A 14,568-nucleotide genomic window follows, 5' to 3' on the forward strand; every position below is an offset into this window, starting at 1 on the left:
AATATAGCGAAATAGTCAAGTAAATAATACCTCATCGATCTATGGGACTGTTTCGTACGTAGTATGAAAGGCGATACTCCGGATTAACAGGGCACCAATTCAAAAGGGCCACATATATGGATAACTGATTAGACTTGTACTGGACATGGCAGGCGCCGGGACAGGAAGCACATCCGCCCTTGGAATTAAACCACAAGGGGCCGAAGCATTTTCAAAGTCTTCCATTTGTTCGCTCATGATGCTGGAAAGGTTGGGGTTCCTGGCATGAAACCGCAGCGGAAAACTCGCGTTTCTCCATATCCGACCCTGGCCACGAATGTCTACTAGGTACCATGCCCAGCAGGCTGAATCCACCCCCACAGAAGGCCGAACTCCATCCCGAAGCGGGGTACACGGGGATGCCTCATCCAGCTCTAAGCAGTCAGTGTGACGAAGAGAAGCAAATATATGGCTAGCGAGCCTTCCGAATGGACACATATATATATAGATCCATGATGCTCACCAGGTGCCACGGCTGAGAGCGTCCGACGAGGTTTGACAACCACACCATCCTCGCTTTGGCATATTTGGATACTAAGCCATCCAGTGGAGGCGGGAGAATGAGAAGGGGTTTATCGGGTAGGCGGGGTGGGGGTAACGACAGAGTTCGAAATCACTCTACCAAATACTGGGCAGCAGGACAAAATATCGGGTACAGCCAGCGCTTAACATCATTTCCTTAACTCACAGAGTAAGAATCACAGCTTTCGAGGAGTATTCTAAGCATGGTATACTTACAGATCCTCCGTTCAGTGCCTGCAAAAGGACGCTGAGGTTAACTCAAATAGAGTGTTCGGATAAGCTTCAAGATAGACTTCAGACTCAAGTAGCCAGTTAAAATGAAGCTTGGCAATGATTATATAAGCTCAGCCTCTGGCTGATATTTCAGCGTCGTTTTGAGTCCAGCAACTTCCATGACACGGATCGTCATTCGGCAGCTCGATCTTGCTGAGCATCTCCCGAAGATGACCGATCTCCTGTTTATCTCACCCACAGTCTAGAATGGTACCTTATCTATCCCAGCTCGTCAGCCAGATTTTCGACGATCCAGAACCATGCACCTGGGATCAGCTCCTCTACAGCCTCTATCTGTTGATAGCGTGTTATACTTGGATATCTATCAACCATTTCCCGTAGCGGTTTGGTTGAACCTTTGAACGTACTTCTCGAGATGATCTAAAAGAATGAGATAACTTAATATATATAAAATCATTCGAAATAGCGTACTAATTGTAACCGAGGGTTTTAGAAACTGTAATTTTGAGCTATGTAGCATTGACGAGTTTAAAACCCCCTTCAAGACAGCTTTATGAGATGATAGAGCTCTATCGCGATGTTAGTATTTCTAGCTTGTTGAGGTGATTTAATATCCAGGCAGAATATGAAGATACGGCAGGTGTTACCTGCAAGGGGCAGAGGAAGTGACAATGGGTGGTGCCATTACGTAGAAGGAGCTATGGGGGATAGAACAGTCATACATAACGAGATAAAACGCCCTCGGGCATTCATCTTCTCACGAGACTCTCAGCTACACAAACCGATATACTAAGGCTATAATAGTATATTTTGAATTCGAGAAACATCCTATGATACACGCCATCCTCCCGACTATTAGACCCCTACGCTGTGTCGCTTAACTTACAGGAGGGCAAAACGATTAACACCGCAGAACGACGAGTAGACAATAATGAGCGTCGATATACCACAGATCACCGCGCCGCCGCCGGCTTTCGAATCAGATATCCATAAGCATACCCATCCTTCAAGCCCCAAAAGGCGAGACCGACATCACTACAGTTCAAGTGAACATCACCATAGAAATTCAGGAGACGGGCATAATACCGCCACGATGAATACTGTCGATATCGAGCCACCTGTTTATGCTAGGATTTCTCCATCAGCCGAGAAAGAGAAGGTCGAACAAAGGCCGAGAGGATGGGCAAGCCGGAGGTATCCGTCCCGCGATCTGGAAAGTGGAACAAGTGGCAGTGAGACTATGGTATCTTCCGGCGCAAGACATTATTCCGCCCGGTCAATGCCAGTATTTGACGATGAGTACTTCTATAACTACGGTAAACAGCCTCGAATGAGCCGCTGGCAGAAGTCAGAGATGAAATACCGACGTTGGTTGGACACTATGACACAACGACGCAGAACAAAGCTGGTTTTCCAGGTCATGTTGGCAGGGATGATAGTGGGTATACTTTTGGGGCTGGCATTTGGCATTTCAGATGAATAGATCAGGCCCTTTTGAGTGCATCCAGGTGATCTCTATCTGTTGATGAAGTTATGAATCCTTGTTACGAGGTTGGAGGGTTTTTTCGGATTATTCAGGCAGGAATGCAGGAGAGGGAACCATGTCTTTTCACCGAGGAGTTTCAGCGATGGTTATTCTTATGTAGTCCTCGATGGGCATTCATACTTAACCACGACACCGCGTCAGTAGCTATCAAATTAATGGATCGGGAATGTTTTCTCTCTGTCTCGTTTCTGACAAGTTCGGGCATGCTGAAATGATTAGGTAATAGAGCAGTTCCTTTCACGTGACAAGACTTGCTAGCGGACTTGGTATAAATATTTTGGCCCACCACGAAAATTCTTTCACTTTTTCTTCCTCTTCTTCTCTCCAGATCAAAAATGCTAACAGAACCAGCCACGACCGTCATTTACAAAATACAACCCCAAAGTGATGTGTTGCCATAGAATCTAGTTTACTAGTTTCTTACGGTTCTGGAGAATATTGTTCCTAGACAGGAAGTTCCTCTCCCGTTGAGTCCTTTTAAATAAGGGCGATGGGAATGGAATGTCGAAGACGGGATACATTTCTTTAACCAGCTAGTTACCACATCATTATACGCGTATATCAGCTGTTTCTCAGGGCCGATGGGGTAGTGCAATTGTACTCTGTAAATAATCTGCAAGAGATGCTCCTAGCGTAAATTCCTAAATTCGTTGATATGCACTTTCGCAGTCCGGAGCGAATTCAAATGTAAAAGCAATCATGCGTCAGGCTGGAATATTCCTCCATCGCTATAGCGAATTGATCACTTGGCACTGTATATTTTGATGAGAGATAAACATATAACTACTGAGCCTGTCCACCTTAGAATGCACGGACATCTCATACCATATCAATAACACCCCCAGTACTAAAAACTCGCCAAAGTTGGGGCGTGGCCCCCAAATCTAGGCATGCAATGCACGGAATAATCCTACGAATTGCCTATAATGGCAGATACCCAGCCCAAAAAAGGATCCCTTGGGCCCTCAAAGTAGTTAGAGTGAGGATGTGGTTGGGGTCAATAATCAACTCTAGTCCTTGCGGCAGCAGATCACAACTATCTGGTCGAAGCAGATACAATGGTTAAATTAGGCGAAGGCTTATAATGAACCGCGTACCTGTACATGGTAAACCTTTTGCATGGGGTTCTGCCTAAATTGGAAATGTACCCGTTCAATATCTAGGCTCGACAAATAGATGCATGTGATATTGAGTCCTGTTGGACGGACAGAATGTACTCGGCCTTCATCCCATGAAGCTCTAGCCAAAAGAAGAAATCGCTGGCTAATCCTGGGCCACCAGGAATGACTACCTATGACAATTTCTGGTAAAAATATGCTTGCCCACCTTGCATATCGGATCCTTCGTGAAGTAAACTGGCCCACGACAGCCGTAACGGTTAATAGGGTGGTGCAATTTGATGTAGACTACACGACGCATGTTGTGGTTATCCCATTCTTCCCTTTTAGCAAAGGGTGAGAGCACCCAGCTTGCTAACACCAATAAACAAACGTATATCATTATAAATACGGCAATGAGGTAGTTCAATCCTGCAACATGTACTCGGCTAGACATGAAGTATGAGATCGAATCAACATATCATCACCATATGACAGCACAAAGAGACACGCTTGGATAGACGAAACTGATGTCGGTCTCATATTCCAGCAGTTGGTGTTATAAGTGGGTATCTATCCGGCCGCACGAGATATAGTGAGTTAGTAGGAGGTCTGACGTGGACAAATGGGAGGCGAAGGGCGGCCGGTGATATCTTTGTGTCTACTGGGATGATGTTTACCCTTGTTAACCGCTTGAAATTTTTGTTGTTGGAGCCTGAGCCGTGTTCAAGCCAAGTAGTTTCGTAAATGCCCTGACTGGAATAAGCTGAAGGTACCGGACAGGAGAGTCAAAAGTATAACCAGCGGTAACATGAAAGGCATCCACTTTGTCCAAATATGGCATACATCTGAGCGCTCAATGCAGGACAACAGGTTTTCAAAGCAATATGTTGGCTTTGCCCCGGCAACAATAACAGTCTGCTATCTGTTACTTCACATGAGACCTAATCGGGAAGTCTATGAGTGATCTGTAAGATCTGGTCAATATTTTAAGGTCCAAAATAGACTAGTACCCATTAAGGCTCACTGAACTGATCTAGCAGGTTGTGAAGTCAAAAAGCGAGGTACTTGCAACCGCACACCATAACTCGAAGTAATCACTCGGTAAACAAAAACAAAGCTCTGTGCGCGCGTTTCGTCAACCGGGATTTGGATTCTGGTCCCGTCAGACAGGGGATATATTGCTTCGACATATTGCGTGCTACCCAATGGGAGGTACCACAATCCCCCGCCATCCGGGGTTGCTAGCATAGACGCTTCAGGAGATACTTTGTGATCAAAATATCTCTTTGAGCATTGCTATTCCGGCCAGTTTTACCGCTGAAGAATCGAACTATTAAGCGTAGAGGCCCATAAGCAATTAAACACAGGAGTTCAATGCATGTCCTGTTAGGTTTCGAGAATGGTCCGGTTTGATATAAACGAACAGGCCATACCACATGGCGGTAGCTTAAATATTGTGAAGAATTCCTAATCAGGAAAAGACGGGTGGCAAGCTGGCCAATCCGAGAGTAATGATTTGTCGCCGTGATGGAACTATTACCTGCACATACCCGCCTAAGAATGACATGCGTCTCACTGCACCTGAACCATGATAGAGAGCCAGGCGGTTACCGCCGTCAGAGGGATCGAAGTGGCTGGGGGGCGAGTCACCGTTGCTGCAGTGACGCTGGATTGCCGCTGGGGTGGAACTGCCCCCGTTGTCGCGCGCGAAGGCGTCAGGGTATCGAATACCAACCAGCAGCAATGCTGAAAGAAGACCTGCAACATACGCGCTCTCGACGGAGAGAGACTGGGGGATGATTGGATGACAGCCCTGGAGACCATAATTGGCATTAACATTTTGATATTGTACACCTTCGGCGGGAACAGAAACACTTGACTCCTGGGCGCTTGTCTCTAGCAAGTGGCCTGGAAAGGCACATAGGCATGAAGAAATTTTCTCTTTCTTCACAGACAAGGCGTGTAAATGCGAGTATACCTGTCCATCGAGTTTTCAGTCAGACCGAAAGATAAATAGGAGCCAGTAGACCGGAATGTTGGTTCTTTTCACCAACCCACGATTCCAGCTTCTTTCATCCTCAGCACAGCCCAGCTGCCTATCCTCATAACAAACTTCACCACAAAGCGCTCTCCTCATCCTCTCCCGCTATCACCTGTCTTAACCAAGACTCGACTAGACCCGAGTTTATTCAGTCATTAATTATAAGAGATCATCCATCTCAAGTCAGGTACGGAATAACATAGTGCCGTCAGATATGGTGACCTTGGACTGACATAACAACAGAGCAGGCCGTCCTGTTGAACGGGGCGTCAACTTAACACTCTCCACTTCTCTGCACTGATCCCAGCCTGCTCAGCCCATCACACCGACTCATCACGCATCCCTCGCAAAGCCAACACCTGCATATCACCATCGCTGTCGCTCTCTGCAAAACGCTGCATCAACTTGCATCTTGCGCCCCTTTCTCAGGGTTGTGACTTGTGACGAACCAGCCAATCACAGCGTCCAACGCGCCCTGAGCCCTAACTTTGGCCCCAATTCGGGCTTGCATTTAAGGTTCACGACGCTGTGACCCGCTCTGCCTTATTAGGCCTAGCTTAGTTTCTAATCCTGGAACCGCTCCTATTCCCCTTACGGCCAACCTACCCCACCATTTGCGCTCTGATTCGTCAGATTTAGCCGCCCAACTTTGTGCTTCTGAGTTGCAGAATCAGAAGAAACATTGACCGGGGGACATCGCCCTCTCCTCCCTCTTCCTCCTCTCCCATCACCTTGACATTTCCCATCGTGAAGTTACGCCGGCCGTTCTTCACCTGCATACACACTTCCACTTCGATTTTTCGCAAACAACCCATTGTACATTGTGGCATTGCTCCTTTCTGGAAGGCTATTGGATCTTATAGATCGAACCCCCCCTCCAGCACCGTCCATCGTCTCCTACGCTGCGCGATTACACCCACAAATTTGTAAGTGCCTTTCACAAAGAGGTACTGGCTACATACTCCATTTCTAGGAGGACTTACTTTCGGCCCCTGTCATATTTCCCGGCCATTCATCTTCTTGTTGAAGACCCCGTTAGTTCGACGGCGGCATATCCCATTCTTAAACTTCCCTTTCCCGCCCTTCGAAACAATAGTCCATTCCCTTGCGCTCCCCTCTTTTTCTTTACTGCGCCTGTCTTCTTCCCTTCTCCCTTCCAGCGGCCTTCTCATCAACCGTTCGCAGTCTCAAATATCCGCCTTTCGAGACTCTCTCGTCCATCATGGCGCCAACTGCAAAGCCTACTCTCGCACCTCTGAAGACATCCAAGTCACCCACCTTCCCTTCAGAATTGCACGATAGTCCACTTTTCTCTGGGAAAACCGAGTCCATCAAGCAGGAGGACTTTCTCAGAACCCCTATCACTCCACCTACGGCTTACACGGACTTCCTCAAAACTGTCACTCCAATCGTTGCTTCGCCATCTAGCTCAAAGGACAAGAGCTTCGATCGTCTAGCCGTCTCCATATCTCATCCCTCTACCGCAACTAGCCCCTACTTCTGCAACTGTTCAAATTCTTGCCGCAAGTCACCCACTGTGGCATCGATCACATCTTCACCAGTTGCTCTACATCACCACTACCGCAGCAGTGACGGAGTTCGGAAAACTCCCACTTCTGCAAAACCGCTACGCATCTCTGCTCCATCTCCAAAGCTGACCTCTCCCAGCTTTGATTCTCCCCGCTGTTGCTCTGCCAGATCTCCATTACCTCCTCCAGACTGGATTACTGAGTCCACCACCCGACAGACTGAGACACCACGATGCTCATCTTGTTCGAGGCCTATCAGTGTTCGCCATGTCATCACCAGAACTATTACCTACAAGCGCACAGCTCTCGAGCCAGCCCCTAAGGGAAAGCGGCGAAAGGCCGACGAATAAATCAAGGGCCCATCTTGTTCCTCACCGCCGTCTGCGACAAAAAACACTATGAATCGACTACGTACTCTTGGGCCTCAGACTCGAATATGGCTATGCGCTCATGATTGATGACCGTCACCGACTACAACAATAATCTATCTCTCTCGCTGGGACGCTTAATCTCCTGTTTCATTTCCTGTCATTAATTATCTACCTGGTGGTCTGTTATTGAGCATGGAGTCTCGTTTGTGATGTTTATTTTATCTATATTTTCTTTATACTTGGGGTTTGATATCCCTAAATACTAAGCTAGGCCCAATTGGAGTTTCTTTAATCTCGCTGGCCTTATCGCCTGTATGGGCCTTGACTGGTTCATCGAATTGTAATGCCGTATCCTCTTTTTGTTGAATGATACATACTCTGTACTTAGTCATTCACTAGAGAAATATGTCTTGAGTATGCATCTATCTTCCTCGTGGTTCATTTACCTTATTCCATCCATCGATTACAACCTTTTCGAAGTGAACATTGTAACAAGGTTCAACCCGAACACATGGAAGCAAAGAGTACTACTAAGCACTTAGGGAAATACTCTCTCGTTATTAATAATATCCTTACGTGTTTGCATGTGCTTCGAGAATGATTAAGCACGTTACTATTCCTAGTATACGCGTGGTATCAAAGCTCGTCAGAGTATTTGTGATGATAGCCCCAGGCTTGCAAAGAGGTTCCTGTTTCAGTACTCAGTACCCACGAGGATAGGCGTCTATGCTAACCCTTTTAGAGAATGCTGTCTATAAAACCTGGGACAGCGTACACAGAGACCAGCAATGCGATCTCAATGCTTCATGCATAGAACTTGTTCATCTGGTACCCAAAAATAATACCTCCCGAGTGTCCATTTCTCAGCCATGCATAATATTTTAATAAAAGGTCATAATTTCATGCAGATGGTGTGATATGTTGTTGATGGGGTTGCAAGGAACTGTCCTATCAGGATGCATGACCGGGATGACTTTCTAGGATATTGGGATAATAAATCCAGCGCTTAGACTTCGCCAACATAACAAAAGCCATGTATATTCACAATACATGATATTTGGAGGAATAAATTGGCTGTTAAGCTCAGTGGCGTATCTTCTATGGCCTATAGCTTGTACTCTCAAATTGATTGCCAGATGATCCTAATATGAGGGCCGGGGACGGTGATTGAAATAACGATGAGAATAATAATAATCCAAATAAAGCGGGAAAGAACCAGCGTAGCTCGTTAAGGAGGCACCAAGATGCCGTAGTTGCAAACTCCGTTGGATCCGGGGATGTTATATACACGCACGTTCTGTCACGGCCTTGTTGGCGCCGTCTCCATCGGGATCAGGATCCTCGTCACCTTGATATATGCAGTCCTCCGCTGCGCGCGTTGCGATTCGTCCATCGTCGGTGTCAGAAGGCTTGGCGGCGCTAAGTGAGCCGCATCCAGAAGTTGTCTATTTATAGAACACGTAATTTAGAATTTCCCATAACCACGGCTGGGAGGGGAGGGAGCAGCCTAAAAATAACCGCAACAACATGATAGAGGACAAAAAAACTGAGCGGATGGGACCAGAGGCAACAACATCTGTCCGCATAGTATTTGTTTTTTTGCTATCCGCTCCTTGAGCTAACTAGCTAACTGTCGTCCCTTAAAATTAAATATCAGGAGCTCCTGACTGGGCCATGGCTCGCGAGTTCACCCCGGACAGCGAGTTTGCTGCCCTGGAGACACCGCGCGTCCCCAATAAGCTTCAATCCCTCACTGCATTGGGGCGCTTCGAGTTCGAAGCTGGGAAGGGCAACGAAGGCACCAAGATCTTGATGGTGGAATGGGAGGACGACGACCTTTCTAGATCGAGTACAGGCTCATGGCAGGTTTCGTGGGATGGGAAGCAAACCGTTCTACCAGCCCATGACCAGGCAACCGATCAGATCCGCCGTTGCTACTTCATGCTGCCGCCGCATGCCACCATCCCACCAACGGTCACACTCACCTATGAGCCGCCACCGAGCTCGGCCTCAACAGTGAAGAAAAGCGAGTCCATCCAGATCCATCCATTGCCGGCCATTTACCCTCCAGAGCTTGGAGCTACAGCGCGAACGGCGGGGAAAAAAGGGGTGTTGCATACGATATGGGCTAAAAAACGTCTGCAGGTGTTGGAGAAGGAGATTAAAGAGGAGTCTCAGTATAACGCCGAAGGGATCGCATTGCATATGGCAATAGAGGAGAAAGAGTGGATAGAAGCCAACTTTGGGGTTGTTGTGAAGGGCTTGCCTCCACTAGTGACGACAAATGTTTTATCTAATTTGAATGCGCCGCTCAGTCCCACGACTCCTGTGTCGCCAACGGGCGGGAATCGACTGGCCGAGAAGCTAAAGGGACTGCGACTGGGGACCAGTGAGAAAGATCTAACCCGCAAACCCATGGGTAAGTGCATAAGACGCTTATCACCACCCCATTTCCACTCTCTCAATAAGCGCGAATCCAACGCCTATGTTTCAATAATTGGGCTGATATTCTAATGTAATGCAGGCAACTCGGGTTCTGATCCACAATTGCATCCTCTCTCCCCCGATGAGCCTGACATGGCAATATCCTCTTTCAGCTCATTCCACACTGGCAATACCCCCGTCAATGCGTCTACTCCGTCCCTGCAAACACTGCAACAGTCCCAGCCATCAAATCTATCAAGCCAGCCACAGACCCACCCGATAGGCAGGCAACCGGTAGCCCATGCTCCTCCAGATTTCATTCGTCGGCAGCAAGAGCAGGATTCTGGGTTTGCCTCCTTGAATATGCAGCCTATTGGAGACAATGGCGTATTGAACAACGAGGTCAATACCGCCAGCGCTGCGGATGTTCAGGACGGGTTGTTTGCTAAGGCGCTTAGCCCTCGGTCCCCTGATATCCCCAAAAGCCCTTTCTCGTTCTCTACGGAGGAGACACTGCCCTACGCTAAGCAGCTGAACGCTTGAAAATCCTTACAGTGTAATGTGTCTTGTATGCTCTTTCCATCTCACTTATCCGTATTTGCTTGCACAATTTCCTGGCCATTCTGCCTATCTCCTTTAAATATATACACATATATACATACCTACCATTTGGAAGGCAAAACGATACTACAATTATGATACAAGGAAGCTACGTTATTATTACTATCGAAGATCTCTGGCTCATGATAGTTTTTTTGTGTTATTCATAAGATATCATGACGGTCTTCACAATATTTGCAGTAGTTCTACTTCATGTATTTTCTTATATAAGCTTAGAAGACATCAAGAGAGAGAGAGGATGTAAATTATTGTTTTTTCTTGTTAGCAGCAGAGCTGCTACTTTGCCTCGCAGCTTTGGGGGATGTGTCCTTGTCAGTCCTGTCTTTCTCTGCGCTTTCTTCCTCTTTCTTTCTGATCAGTTCTGCTTCTTGTTGGGATTTCCTATCAGCATACCATTGGCCTGCCTGGAGCACCAAAACACCAATCAAAACCAATGCTAAAATGGTGTTACTTGCTGCGAGGACTTTCATGCTATCCTCACGGCCAAGTACTTGCTGGACGCTACCAACATCATCTTCACTCTCACCTGAAGCTGCTGCGGCCGCGGCGGCAGCGGCAGCATCCGCAGCAGCTGACGCTCCGTAGTCACCCTCTGTAACAATACGGAGTCCCTTGACTATGTTGGCAATGTAGACAGTAATACCGCACATGTAAAGAACCAAACTGGCGCCATCAAAGAGCATGTTGGATTCAGTTGGTTTGTAAAGCTTCATCATCAAACCGAGAAGTCCAACTGCAATGACAATATGGAGAATGCGTGGAATCAATGGCGGAGAGCTATGGAGGAAGCGCAAGTGAGCCTCGAGATAGTCGTAGTGGGATGGTGGGGTTGGCGCGGTGGACCATAACAGCGGATAGTCGTAAGGGAAGAGGGAGAAGATTATCCCAAGAAAAAAACAGGTTGCTATATAGATAGACAAGTTGATCAGTGCAATCCTTTCTTTGGATGGCTGGGCTGAGTTTATGGCCGAAACTTACGGCAGACGATAAGGAACGCGGCGAAGGAACCGCTGAGAGCCATGGTCGCGGAGAATGGTTCTTAATCAAAAAATATGCCGATTGATAAGAAGATACACACTACTGGCGAATAATCTTCGACGGTTGATTCAATCTGTCTAGTGAAGCCATCTCAAATTAGCTGCTGTAGTCTTTATTTGCGCAAATGTCACTGATTAACTACATCCAGAGTGAATGAATGGGTGAACGCGATCGCATATCAAAAGAGCCACTTCTTACCACAGGAGAACGGGTTCAGTGCTTACCCTGGAGCCCGGATCGCAAATCGACGTGCCTTCAAGTGTTCGAGAAGAAGAAAAAACGAAAAATCCTTCCGGAAAACACGAAGGCGATGTTGTTCTCTTCTTCTCCTTAGCCTTCTCTCTTAAAAGGCTTGGAATCGGGCTGCTTTTACCCCAGGATTATGTAATTAACTAAAGAAAAAATGCGACCTCCCATTGGCAGGGAAATGCGGAAGATCTGGCCAATGGCGGAGCTACGGGTGAATAATTGTCCGTCTTTATTTTCAAATTCCGAAACAGGTAATGCTGATCTCCCGTCTTCAATTCTCGAGGTTTCGGGGGTGGTTTATATAGTGATTCATGGGGAGCCACAAATGCATTTGATGGGCATTAATAGTCCAATTTTGCTATACATGACATGGAGATTGAATCTCAAGGCTAGACGGCGATTGTATGCCGCACTTGTACACGACGGAATTCGTGAATTGCATCTTCAGTTTTCGGAGGCCATATTGGCTCCGGCCGTGGAGGGTATATGTCAAAAGGCTTGGAAGATGTGCTCCAGGCCGGCTTTTCCAGATCCACTACGCGCTCATACCACAGCCTACAATTGGGTCCCTGGCTGTGATGAGAATATAAAGTCAGACCCCATCAAATAGAGGGAAGAGATCAAACGGATGAATTGTTATCCTTACCATTGGATTTCGTATCCTGTTGCGCTCTCTTTGCTTTCCAGCTGGCAACCCGGACACCTCAACCCGGATGGAGGTGGCATCCAAAACACCATACTCATGGTCACGCTCCTACCAGGTAAAAAGACCGACTCCCATGGTGCTTTGAAATCTAGCTGGCGCTTTGAGTTGGATTCCTTCATAACATATTCCATATTCTTTACTTTCTTCCATCCGGGAACATGGCGAAATCGAGCTTCCAATACCGCTTGCAAAGCCTCGAAGGAGTTGATGAACTCGACGTGGAAAGGCGTCACTCTCCCATGTGCATCTTCCAGCTCCACGGGGCGTTGTCGTTCTATTTGTGGCGGCAAAGCAGGCGCTTGATAGTCAACATGTGGCTGGGACTGGGACTTTTGTAAATCAAGTGCCATCCTATACACCTTCATGTTCATGTCGAAGGCTTCCATCATGACAGATCGCACATCCCGTATGTTTGGTTGTGTGTTTGAAACTTCCAAAATATTCAGTATTCTGCTGAGCGTGTCTGCTTGTGTCCCGAGCATGTTGTGAGTCTGGCCTATACGATTCTGCGTTTCTTTCATAAGCAAGGCTGACTGTTCCAATGTAGCCTGGCTATAATCCTTAATAGTGCTTGTTTGTAGAGCCGCTGTGGATCTACAGCCTTACGTTAACACTGAAAAAGGAAATAGCACCCAATTATACTGGATACACTCACGATTGCATCGCTATTAAGAGGGTATTTATGGTCGTCGTGTGACCTAGTATCTGGGTCCGCAAGCTATCGACCTCGGATTTCATAAACAATGCCCACTCAACTTTGTGAAAACGGGTCTTGAACTTAGAGGCCGTGTGTTCCTTTCCAAGAGATGCCTTGAATTTGGCATGTTGTAAAAGGAATGTTTCAATGGTTTGTTGACACTGGTCAGCAGCTTCTTGTAGAGCTAGCTTTTGGTATTTTTGTGATTCATCGAACTCCAGACAGCGTATCTCTTCTAACCCGCATAATAGGCCATTCAGATCTGCCACAAACCGCTGGTATGTCGAACTTGCCCCCGTGCCTTCACGGAACGCTAGATATACTGATTTAGCTACCTTGGTACAAGCAATAAAGTCACCGACTGAGAAGCCAAAGCCCGCCGCCATGGTGGACAAAAAACATCCTTGGCGCTCAAAGATATTCACAACATCATTGCAATGATAGGGAGCTCTGGACAACTTAAATAAGAGCTCTGACTTAAACTGTCAAACCCCGCTGCAGTAGCGGCCAGCCGACTCCCTTTGCTTGCGTTTCCCGATTGGCTGGACTAACATCAGCTTCCTTGCACTTGCATGAAGGATCACAACATCACACCTGTGAGAGAGGGGCACAAGAAAAGGTTCAGCACAGCCTGAGGATCAGTTAGCCAAAAACCTTACTCTTTTACGGGGTTAACTAATAATATGATCGATCAGCAATCCGATCTACCTGAGCTCGCCCAAGCTCCAACATATCACGAGCTGACTGATTCTCTCTGGAACTTTGTATATATGTGTGTATGCTTTTCGCTATCCAAGCAAGCACTTGAATATTGCCAGGCCCGTATCTCCCGAGTAAGCTTCGTGCTTTCAGTTGACATGGGGAGCTACTTCAAAGCCGAACCGGTTTTTTACGGTATCTGATTCAGCTCTGCTCGGTTTGACAGCATACCGTGGCCTATTAACTACCCCTGCAGGCGCAAAGCCCCAGCCACAAAAGGAACGTTTCTAGGCCTGCTATTCTATGATCCTCCTACCCCCTCCTCCCTTCCCGGGCGGAACGTATGAATTGCAACTACATCTCCGATGCACGGTAGTGATTATCCTCTCAATCTGCTATGGACCACTACTGTTAGACTATTCATAACTTTAGGAGACTGTGACCGTATATCAAGCACAGAGAACTGGCAATATGGTACAAATCCAAGAGTTACAAATACCAACCCCAACCTTTGGAGGCGTTTATTCAGATAGTTAGTCGGTGCGCACGAACCACCTCTTACATTAATAAATCACCCCTATTTTATGTATATTCTACTCTATTATTGTGGCTCTAGTTTTCGTCCTGAGTAAGATCAAGGCTCAGGCGGGACCCGGGCTTAACCTTCGCCCTGATGCCCAATCAACCAAGCACATTAACTATATTTCGGCTGCCGACCGCGACGTTCATGTGGCAAAGGTATTAGTTATATA

At 47.1% G+C, this 14,568-nt stretch overlaps 5 protein-coding genes across 5 annotated transcripts; 3 read left to right on the plus strand and 2 right to left on the minus strand.

Annotated features, from left to right (window-relative positions):
- Positions 1-1,888: 1,888 nt before the first annotated feature.
- TRV_05287 (uncharacterized protein) lies at positions 1,889-2,278 on the plus strand (the record flags this gene model as incomplete). Its single annotated transcript, XM_003020564.1, has 1 exon — positions 1,889-2,278. One exon carries the CDS (start codon positions 1,889-1,891, stop codon positions 2,276-2,278), a length of 390 nt encoding a protein of 129 aa, XP_003020610.1.
- Positions 2,279-6,704: 4,426 nt separating this feature from the next.
- TRV_05288 (uncharacterized protein) lies at positions 6,705-7,361 on the plus strand (the record flags this gene model as incomplete). Its single annotated transcript, XM_003020565.1, has 1 exon — positions 6,705-7,361. The coding sequence occupies one exon, from the start codon at positions 6,705-6,707 to the stop codon at positions 7,359-7,361; it is 657 nt and encodes a 218-aa protein (XP_003020611.1).
- Positions 7,362-9,056: 1,695 nt separating this feature from the next.
- Positions 9,057-10,349, plus strand: TRV_05289 (uncharacterized protein; the record flags this gene model as incomplete). Its single annotated transcript, XM_003020566.1, has 2 exons — positions 9,057-9,801; positions 9,907-10,349. The coding sequence occupies 2 exons, from the start codon at positions 9,057-9,059 to the stop codon at positions 10,347-10,349; spliced, it is 1,188 nt and encodes a 395-aa protein (XP_003020612.1).
- Positions 10,350-10,672: 323 nt separating this feature from the next.
- TRV_05290 (uncharacterized protein) lies at positions 10,673-11,448 on the minus strand (the record flags this gene model as incomplete). The annotated part of the gene is made up of 2 exons (XM_003020567.1): positions 10,673-11,331; positions 11,406-11,448. 2 exons carry the CDS (start codon positions 11,446-11,448, stop codon positions 10,673-10,675), a joined length of 702 nt encoding a protein of 233 aa, XP_003020613.1.
- Positions 11,449-12,356: 908 nt separating this feature from the next.
- Positions 12,357-13,503, minus strand: TRV_05291 (uncharacterized protein; the record flags this gene model as incomplete). Its single annotated transcript, XM_003020568.1, has 2 exons — positions 12,357-12,972; positions 13,172-13,503. The coding sequence occupies 2 exons, from the start codon at positions 13,501-13,503 to the stop codon at positions 12,357-12,359; spliced, it is 948 nt and encodes a 315-aa protein (XP_003020614.1).
- Positions 13,504-14,568: the final 1,065 nt, after the last annotated feature.

Source organism: Trichophyton verrucosum (assembly GCF_000151505.1).
Source record: "Trichophyton verrucosum HKI 0517 chromosome Unknown contig00399_43.r1.exp, whole genome shotgun sequence".
Classification (NCBI taxonomy): domain Eukaryota; kingdom Fungi; phylum Ascomycota; class Eurotiomycetes; order Onygenales; family Arthrodermataceae; genus Trichophyton; species Trichophyton verrucosum.